General features: G+C 56.4%; 1 protein-coding gene across 1 annotated transcript; it reads left to right on the forward strand.

Annotated features, from left to right (window-relative positions):
* The first annotated feature begins 5351 nt into the window (after positions 1 to 5351).
* Positions 5352 to 6904, forward strand: LOC132333931 (brain-specific homeobox/POU domain protein 3). Its single transcript, XM_059859509.1, has 2 exons — positions 5352 to 5471; positions 5999 to 6904. The coding sequence occupies exons 1-2, from the start codon at positions 5352 to 5354 to the stop codon at positions 6902 to 6904; spliced, it is 1026 nt and encodes a 341-aa protein (XP_059715492.1).
* The last annotated feature ends 2778 nt before the right edge of the window (positions 6905 to 9682 follow it).

A 9682-nucleotide genomic window follows, 5' to 3' on the forward strand; every position in this document is an offset into this window, starting at 1 on the left:
CATAGGCAATTACATTAGAGGAGATAGTTAAACACCCCCTACCCCAGGGCACCCCCCTGCAATGTAAATCAAACAAATTGGACTCTTTTCACAATTGACACACACGATTTTACTTACTGTAAATAATTTAGTATTAAAAAGTCGAGCTACACTTTGCCCCATCTGGGTTTTCTTTTCTCCCTCTCTCTCTCCCGCTCCGCGGACTCCAGGTTCCTAATGCAGGAGATGGAGTGCAGGAATTTTGCTGCCTGGGTGAGCTGTTAGAACACTCCCATTTCCTAATGGAAGAAACCACACTCAGGAAACCTGTGAAGTTGCCCATTTAAAAGTGGCAGAGATGTTCCAGCTAACAAAGGATGGGAAGGATACCTCCCTCCGGAAGGAGTTGAGTCTATTGCTGGTTGGCATCTCTTGGGGTCGCAACAATCTCCTATAAAAGTTAGCTGAATGGTTGCACTTTTTAATTAAAAGCCATCTTTCCTGATTAGGCTCAGTGGGGTTTTAATAAGGATTTTTACAAGCTGGATCTGTTGGCCAGCACGGTTCGTCTTTCTCTTACATCTCAAGTGCAAGACCTGCATTAAACACCCTGCTCTTCTGGCTGGGAAGGGATTTCATCCTCATTAGGAGCTATTTCTGCATTTTCCTCCAGAAACAGGCATTTTGGAAGCGTGGCTTTTCAGACCACGCCTTGGCACCGTGGCTGGAGGGGTTCAGGAGCTGTGTGGATGTGACAGCTGGGGACATGGGTCAGTGGTGGCCCTGATGAGAAGTGGTTGGACCCAAGGATCTGAGAGGATTTTTCCCACCTCAATGATTCCTTGGGTCTGTGATGTCTGCTCCTCATTCCAAGGCAGAATTTGGTCTCTCTTGAGTTTTCCATAATGCCACCCTCTGCCACCTCAGGTGTCACTTCAGCCTGTTGATGTCCTGTTCTTGACCCCACACCAAGTTTAGTTCAGTGTGGGAGGAATGTTCTTCCCAATGCCACAGACTTGTCTCAGGAGCGAGCCAGACTTTAATTGAGCTGAAAACTCCTGGGCCTGGATTTTCCACTCCATTCCTGCACTTCATCAGCCGACTCCAGCCACCCCCGGTCCCAGCGCACAGGCCTCTGGCAGGTAGTGCCATTTACCCATTTCCTGACAGAACCAATTTTCATCAGAAAACACCAATTCCAATGAGATCGAAGCATTTAATCCCCCAGCATCTTAATTTTGACGGATGGCTCCTCCCTAGGGTTCCCACAGAAGGCTGTGGGTCGTGGGGGAGGTGATGTGCTCATCGGACAGCCAGGACCATCTGGGTGGTCCTGGAGTCAGAACTCAGGGCTGAAAATTCCAAGTGCACCAGAAATTCACTGGTTTTGGCTACTTCCACTTGCTCAGGCCCCGGGCAGGAGCACAAGGAAAAGGGAGGGGATGAAAGGATCCAAGCGGGGCAAGGCTGTCCATGCCCTGATCTCTGCATCACCCCACATGAGGTTTTCCAGGAGCAGCCCCGACAGCCAGGGCAGGTGGGGAGCTGTCCTTAATGTCTGGGGTGACTCCTGCCCTGGCCACCCACCAGCACTGTCCCCCACCGCTGGAAAATGAGTGTGTGCCAGGCTGGGACGGCTGAGCCGAACCGCCCCTGGCGAGAAGAAAGTGGCGGCGGTCACCTGGGGCCACAGCCATTCCCAGCCAGCCCAGCTGTCTGCTCGGGATGCACCAAGCCGTGTCCCTTTTGCAGGATCCTCTTCCGGAGCCCTGGAAAGCCGCGTCCCCCCTGCTCCGCTCTGGAGTTGCTGGAAGCTGTTAATCGCTGCCCGTGGGTTTAATTGGGAGCGAGAACACACAGACCCCATTAAAGCCCACGAGGGTGCCAAGGGCTCTCGTTCAGGCACAAATGAAGGAGCAATCAAACCCACTTAGGTAATAAAAACAGCTGGAGTCTGCAGGCAACTGCCTGAGGCAGCGAGGCACATGGCAGGCAGGCCGGCCTCGGATGGAAAACACCGGGAGCAGGCGGAGCTGCGGGGTTTAGTGGCTACGGGCAGGGAGCCAGGCTGGGAATTTATGGGTCATCCTCAAAAGGCAACGGAGAGCTGGAGCTTCTCGAGCTCAGACCTTGCTGGAGAGTGTGCCCAGGATTGTTTTTCCAGTGGGGATGAGAAGCCAGAGCCCCTGGGCACTGGCTGTAGGGGTCATGAATCCCAAAATATTCTTGCCCTGTTGGCTCATTTGCCATTCCATGGCACAGAACCACAGCACACGATGTGAGGAGACTCCTGGCTCTTCATTTCTGCACAGGGATTTATTTCAGAAAGGGTCCCCAAAGCCACTGACCAGGTTGGGGTGCCAGCTCTTAGCCAGGAAGCTGGAATCATCCTGGAAGGAATTTGTTTTCCAAAGACTCAGATCATGAGGATCTTTGTTCAGTGCTTTTATTTGTTTTAATAGGAAGGATCCTGACTTTCCTCTATTTAATTCTGATTCCAGTGAAGCATTTCCTGCTTCACGGGGGTTGCTGTTATGGGTGAGTGGGAGAGGTATTCCAGTTTTTGGATCAGTTAGGGAGGAAAGCTGGAACAGAAGTTAAAAGGTGCATTGCAGAGCTATCCCATCTTAGTCCAGAAAGCCAGAGCAGAGCACTGGCAGTCCCCTGGAAGTTAATCCCACTCCTTGGAAGTGCCAATACTCAGCTGCCCAGGGCTAAAGCAACGACTGTGGAAGTTTTTGAGATGTTTGTGATTATCGCTGCTGTAAAAACCTCTCCTTGTGCGGTGTTTCCACATCTTTGCACAAAGACAGGAGGTTTTCCTTGTTTTTTCCTGCCCAGGAGGAGCCTGATAAATCCCTACTCAACCCAGAGATTTGGTATGGAGGCACTGCTCTCTTCCCCTCTGGAAGCAGCCCACAGGGTAGGAAGTGGTGGGAGGACGAACTCATCCATGAAATGGGGCTGGGAGGGGGTTTTTGACGTCCCTGTGGTGTCCCTGTGTTTTAGTGGCAGTGCCAGGGTGCCCAGTGGTGCATTCAGGGATCCTCCCTGAGTGTCCCTTGCTCAAAACATTCATTGTCAAGACAAAGTTCGGGCAGGATGCTCAGGGCTGCGACAGGAAAAGAGCAAAGGCTCGGTGGTTTGGAAAAGTCTGCTGGCACACAGAGGAATGGGAAGGAGGGAATGCTGTTTACTTCAACTGATCCAATTTTCCTACATGGGCATCAGCAAAATGCAGCTTGGCACAGGTTCGTTTCCTTGGGGAGAGTGAAATCCAGGGCCAGGAGCTGAACTGCTCTGTCCAACCTTCTCTGGCCTGCTGAAATGCAGAAAATGAGGAAAAGTGCGGTAGACGGGCCACCAAGAAGAGCCCAGCAAAAGGAACTGTGGAATATCCTGAGACAAAAGCTCCCAGAGTCATGAGAGAATTCACAAACCCAGCTGGAGGGGAGAGATCCCACCGCAGAGCACCTGGAAGGGGCAATTCCCCTCCTAAGGAATTCTGCTGGAGCCTCAGTGGAGCTTTCCAGCCTCCAGACTCCTCTGTCCATCAGCTGATCCTGCAGCTCTCCAGGAGCAGAGTTGAGGCCGTGACTCAGAGCTGTGCTGGCAGCAGGGAGAAGGGAAGAGGCTCCTGAGCTGCTGCCTGCACTCACCTCTGGCATCCCAGCAGGGCCTGCTGTCCCTGGCACACGGGGGATGCTCCGGTGCTCAGGAAGGGCTGGCAGTGTCTCAGGCCACCAGGGACAGGGGACAGGGCCTCCCTGGCAGCACCTTGATGCTGGTGCAGTTTCTTCCCCAGGAGGATTTCTCTGGAGTCAGGATTGAGCCCTGGGGACTCTCCCCCACCCCTCTGCATGAGCCAAAGGCTGCACGGGACTGGTTTTGGGGACTTCCGTGGTGGGATTGGTGGCTGTGCCTGAGTCTGGGCATCACCAGACACAGTGATTGTGCCTTTCAATCTCCAGTCACTGGATCTGACCTTTCCCTGGGCAGGTCCAGCACCAAGGAAATGTCTCTGGTGGTTCCCTCATGTCCCTGCCCACGGCAGGGGGCTGGAACTGGATGATCTTTCAGGTGCCTCCCAGCCCAACCCACTCTATGATCTTTTGGGGGATGGTTCAGCCTCTCAGGTAAGGTGGGGATCAGGTCATGGGGTCAGGTCAGGATTTTCCTTTCCCTGTGACACTCGCTACCATGTCTGTCCCAAGACACCTGGCAGGATCCCCAGGAGAAGGGACTCAGAGGATGCTGTGCTCAGGCTCTGGAGAGAAGAGTGGCAAAGGGAGCAGGAAACAGATCCTGCCCCTGACTCTGGAACAGCTGCACCATGCACCAAAGCCATTGAGGCTGGATTTTGGGGCTGGAGAATTCCACTTTGTTCTCTGGAGAAGTTTGCTGTGAGCATAGGACCCTCCTGTTGCCCATCACTCCAGGCCCTGGGATTCCCCCTCGATAGCCCCCCTGCTCTGGGTTGCTGGGGCTGTCACGCTCCTCATGCACCTTTTGAGAACTTCTGGGGGGGGCTGAAACCCCCCCCCCCCCACCTCCTGATCCAGCAGTGCAACCAAACTCCAGTGGCAGCAGGAGCTGGCCTTGGTGGCAGGGAGGAAAAGAGGGAAGGAAACGCCGCAGGCTGTGGGGAAATTCGCATGGACGGGTGAGTGCAGAGGCAGCGATGAGCTGGAGACGGGAGAATCTGCACAGACAGACAGGCGTGGAGCCCGTGAGACTCTGCACGGGAGGATTTGGGGAACGAGCCAGGGAGATTCATTGAAGCAGGGAAAAAGAAAGTTGGTGAAACTTTTCTTAAATTGTTTTTATGATTTTTGACCCAAGGTTCTTCCTTTCAAATGGAGAAGGGGAACGGCTCCTATTCAGCCCTGGGTTCCGGGCTGTTGTGCTCCCCAGATCCCCCGAGGAAGCAGCCCGGAGCCGCGGGCAGGGCGGGCAGGGCTGGACGGGAGGTGATGCCCCCCCGAGCAACGAGGGGTGACAGGGAGAGGGGAGCACCTGCGGAATGAGCAGAGCCGGGGAAGGGCGGAGATGGGGGGTTGAGCCGCGGTTTGGGGGAGCTCACTCACAGGTGGGGAGCTCTGATTTTGGGGGAGTTACAACCGGATCGGGGGAGGCAAGATTTGGGGAGGGAGTACCACAGGCGGAGGGGGGCTGAGCCCCGGTTTGAGGGGGGTGAGCTCACTGCCCGGGGGCGGGCGGTAGGAGGGACTTCCCGGGCCCCTCCCGGTGGGCGGGGGGGCCGGGCTATAATGCCATTGATGCCGGGCGGCGGAGCCAGACAATACCGCGCCCCCGAGCCGGGTGCCCGGAGCGCCCTGCCCTGCCCAGGCCGGCCCCGCTCCGCTCCCACCATGATGTCCATGAACAGCAAGCAGGCGTTCAGCATGCACCCCATCCTGCACGAGCCCAAGTACCCGCACCTGCACACCAGCTCCGAAGCCATCCGCAGAGCCTGCCTGCCCGCCCCCCAGGTAAGCCCCAGCACGGCTTTCGGGAGGTTCCGTGCCCGCCGTCCCTCGCCAACTTACTCTGCTTTCTCTTTGGATTTGGGTTTCGGTTGGGTTTGGGGGGGTCTGTCCTTCCCGTCCTGCCTCCTCCGGGACGCCGGGCCCGGCGGGCGGGGGGCTGTTCTCGGGGCAGGGGGCTCTGGGGGTCGGGGAGCTCGGGGAGCTCCGGCCGTCCCGCCCCGCTCCGTGCGAGCGCTGGAGCAGCGCGGGCTGCGGGACCCCCGACGGCTCCGGCCTCTGTCGCTGCCTCTGTTTCGGGGAGGTCGCCCCGGAGGGCAGAGCGGCTGCTCGACTCGGAGGGAGAGCGCTCGGTGTCCGGCACCGCGGTGCCTTTATCTGGGGGCTCGGGCAGCGCTCGGTTCGCGTTACCTGTCCCCGGCAGAGCCCGTGGGGCAGAGCGGGATCTCCGTCACGCTGCTCCCCTTTAATCCTCTCCCGCTCTCTGGGTTTATTTTCACTCCCGCTTTTCTCCCCCTCGCCCTTCCGTGCAGATCCAGGGGAACATCTTTGCGGGTTTTGACGAGACGCTGCTGCGGGGGGCCGAGGCTCTGGCCGCCGTGGATATCGTGTCGCAGAAAACCCACCCCTTCAAGCCGGACGCCACCTACCACACCATGAGCAGCGTGTCCTGCACTCCTACCTCGTCCTCCGTCCACCTGCACCACCCGTCCGTGCTGACCACGCACCACCCCCACCACCACCACCACCAGCCCTCGCAGGGCCTGGACGGGGAGCTGCTGGACCACCTCAACTCCGCCCTCCCGCTCGGAGGGGTGCCGGGCCCCGACGTGGGCTCCACGCCTTCGCACCCGCATTCCCACATGTCGGCCATCAACCACATGGCCCACCACTCCCAGCCCATGAACATGTCCCACCCCCACGGCCTCGCGTCCCACGCCGTCATCTCCGGCCCCGAGACGGAGACGGACCCCCGGGAGCTCGAGTCCTTCGCCGAGCGCTTCAAGCAGCGGAGGATCAAGCTGGGGGTCACCCAGGCGGACGTGGGCTCCGCGCTGGCCAACCTGAAGATCCCGGGGGTGGGCTGCCTTAGCCAAAGCACCATCTGCAGGTTCGAGTCCCTCACCTTGTCCCACAACAACATGGTGGCCCTCAAGCCCATCCTGGAAGCGTGGCTGGAGGAGGCGGAGAGGGCGCAGCGGGAGAAAATGACCAAACCCGAGATCTACACGGGGGGGGACAAGAAGCGCAAGCGCACGTCCATCGCCGCCCCCGAGAAGCGCTCGCTCGAGGCCTATTTCGCCGTCCAGCCTCGGCCCTCCTCCGAGAAAATCGCCGCCATCGCCGAGAAGTTAGACTTGAAGAAGAACGTGGTGCGGGTCTGGTTTTGCAATCAGAGACAGAAGCAGAAAAGGATGAAATTTTCTGCCACCTACTGAGGAGGGGGCTGGGGAGGCAGCGGAGTGGGGGGTGCTGCCCTCCCGACCGCCCCCCCCGGCCCGTCCCAAACAGGGCTTGGGGTTGTCGGCTTTTTTTTTTTTTTTTTTTAAAGTTAAAAGAATTGGAAAAAAAAAAACCCAAACCAAAAAAAAAAAAAAAAAAAAAAAAAAAGGAAAATAAACTTTAAAATAAAGGGAAACGCGCCCAAAGCAAAGTGAACAGTTTGGTGCCTGCTCCCCACCCCTGGGCAAAGTGGCCCCGCTGTTCTGACTGGTACAGACTGCTTTTGTAGATAAAACTGGAGAAAAAAAAAAGATGGAAAAAGGAAAAAGACAAACCGAAAAGGCCAAGGTGGAAGTTTGGGGGTGCCCGGAGTCAGGGCAGCCCCAGCGAGAGCCCGGTGGGTCTTTGTCACAGCCCCTCCCGGCTTGGGGGCCGTGGCGCCGCTCGCTCCTCTGTGTCCGCTCTTCTTCTTTAAAAACAAAACAAAACAAAACAAAAAAAAAAAAAAAAAAAAAAAAGGCAAGGAAAATAAATGAGAAAGGAAACGAGCTGAAAGCCAGCTGTAAACCCGGGGTGCTCCCCGCCGCCAGGGTCCCCGCACACCCGCGCACACACACGCACCTGCATGGTTTTGTTCTTTCCCCTGTCCCCCGCAAACCCATCGCGTTTTTGTAGTACCATTTCTGTTTCTACCTCATCGGCTAAATTGAAAAAAAAAAATTAAAAAGGATAAAAAAAGGAGAAAATACTAAAAAAGAAAGAAAAAAAAATTGGCCCATCCCTGGAGTCGCGGTTTGTTCGGGGAAATGGAGATTTATTTTGTGTTGGTTTCACTCCAACCGTTCGATTTCTGTATGGTTTTCACTGTATAAAATCCTAAGCTTCGACAATCACGTCCTTGGGGCTCAGCGGAGCGGCGGGAGCGGCCCGAGGCAGCGGGGACGGAGCCCGGCCCGGCCTCGGGGCGGCTGCCTCTGCGCATAGGGAACTCTGCACTTTCGAAGGCAAGAAAACTCTTATTTTTCCCCCTTTCCTTTGCATATTTAATAGAGAAATTTGCCTCTTTTTGTTTGTTTTTTTTTTTATTATTATTTTATTTTTTGAATTAAATGAGGTTTCGTTCCGCTGTGTGTGTGCTGAATGAAATTTTGGTGTCTGTGTACGCTGCAGCATTTCAAATAAATCATGCACGTTTTACCTCACCCTCCTGCCTCCTGCAGTTACTGCGGCTCCGGGGAGCCCCCGGCCCGGGGCCGCTTTCGCGGGACTCCCGGGCGGCTCCCGCAGCCCACGGCCGGTGTCCCGCGGGGATGGGCACGGACAGAACGGCCCGGGGCGGTGCAGAGCCACCCGTTCTCACGCGGGACGGGGCGGGGGTGGCCCCGCGGGGACCGGGGGTCCTGGCTCCCCTCCGGCTATCGCGGCGTTTTTGGCCCTTCCCCGCCCGGGGGTCTCGCCCGCTGCCCGGTGGTTGCTCCCGCGGCCGGGGGTCGTTGCAGCGCTGCCCGCAGCAGCCGGGAGCTCCTGTGAAGAGCAGCGGGGCCGGGCCGCCCCCCTGAGCCCGCAGCCCGCGGGGGACACCCCCGGGTGCCCCTGTCAGCCTCAGGTGCCCCTGTCCCCCCTCGGCTCCAAAAGGGACATTCGCCCTCCCCGGCTCCGCTCCCCAAACGCGCTTCAACTCCCGGCGGGTGGGACCGGGAGGTCCCTTCTGTCCTCGGGGATCAGAACCTGCGGGTCCGCTCCGTCCCGGGGACACGCGGAGAAAAGGGCTAAAACCAAACTATTTTTGTTAGTTTTCTTTGTTTGGAGTGGTTTTGTTTTATTTTTGTTTGAGGGGTTTTTGTTTACTTGGGTTTTTGTTTACTTGGGTTTTAAATTGTTGTTTTGTTTTGTTTTATAACTTATTCGGGGGAAAAAAATAATCAAACGCACGTTGAAGCCCGACAACCGAGACCCTGCGGTTTTTACAGGGGAAAACCAAAGTAGAACAAGAAAAAATAAAGGAGAATAAAATTAAATTAAATAAAATGAAGGGAAATGAAATACGATAAAGTGAAATAAAATAAAAGGAAGTAAAATGAATGAAAGTGAACTAATGAAATGAAGTGAAATAAAATAAAACCAAAACCAAACAAGCAAACAAAACCGTAAAACAAACCAAACAAAATTACAAACAAACAAAACCCTAAAACTCCACAAAGAAGTAAGGAAAAGAAACAAAAAGCAAACAAACAAACGAAAACTCACCAAAAAAAAAAAAAAACCAACCAAAAAAACAAACCCAAAACCAAAAGAAAGAAAGAAAGAAAAAAAGGGGAAATTGTGCGGTGCCCGAAGGAACTGTCGGAGGAGTTGCTCCACCTGGGCGAGAGGGGCCAGCTCGGCGGTGGCCGGCAGAGCCCTGCCTGCCCTGCCCGCACGGTGGGATTCCCGCACCCCGTCCCGCACATCTCTCTTTATTCCCGGGCGCTTCCCAAAGCCCATCCCTTTGTTCTTGCGCTCCCTCTCTGTTTTCTCCATGCAGCGAAAAGCGCATTTTCATAAATAGACCTTGGCCGAGCGCTGCCGATGAAACTTTAATGAGGCGGGATGCTGAGTGCTGCCCGGGGGGGGCCCGGACCGGCTCCGCGCAGCATTAGCGGGGCCCCGGCCCCCCCCTTTCCGCGGCTCCCCCTCGCAGCCGGAGCCGCTCCCGAGGCTCCCCCGCCCCCCGCGCCCCTCCCCGGCCCGTGCCCGGTGCCGGGGCCGGTGCCGCCGTGCCCCCGCTCCGCCAA

The sequence above is a fragment of the Haemorhous mexicanus genome, chromosome 14, assembly GCF_027477595.1.
Source record: "Haemorhous mexicanus isolate bHaeMex1 chromosome 14, bHaeMex1.pri, whole genome shotgun sequence".
Lineage (NCBI taxonomy): Eukaryota > Metazoa > Chordata > Aves > Passeriformes > Fringillidae > Haemorhous > Haemorhous mexicanus.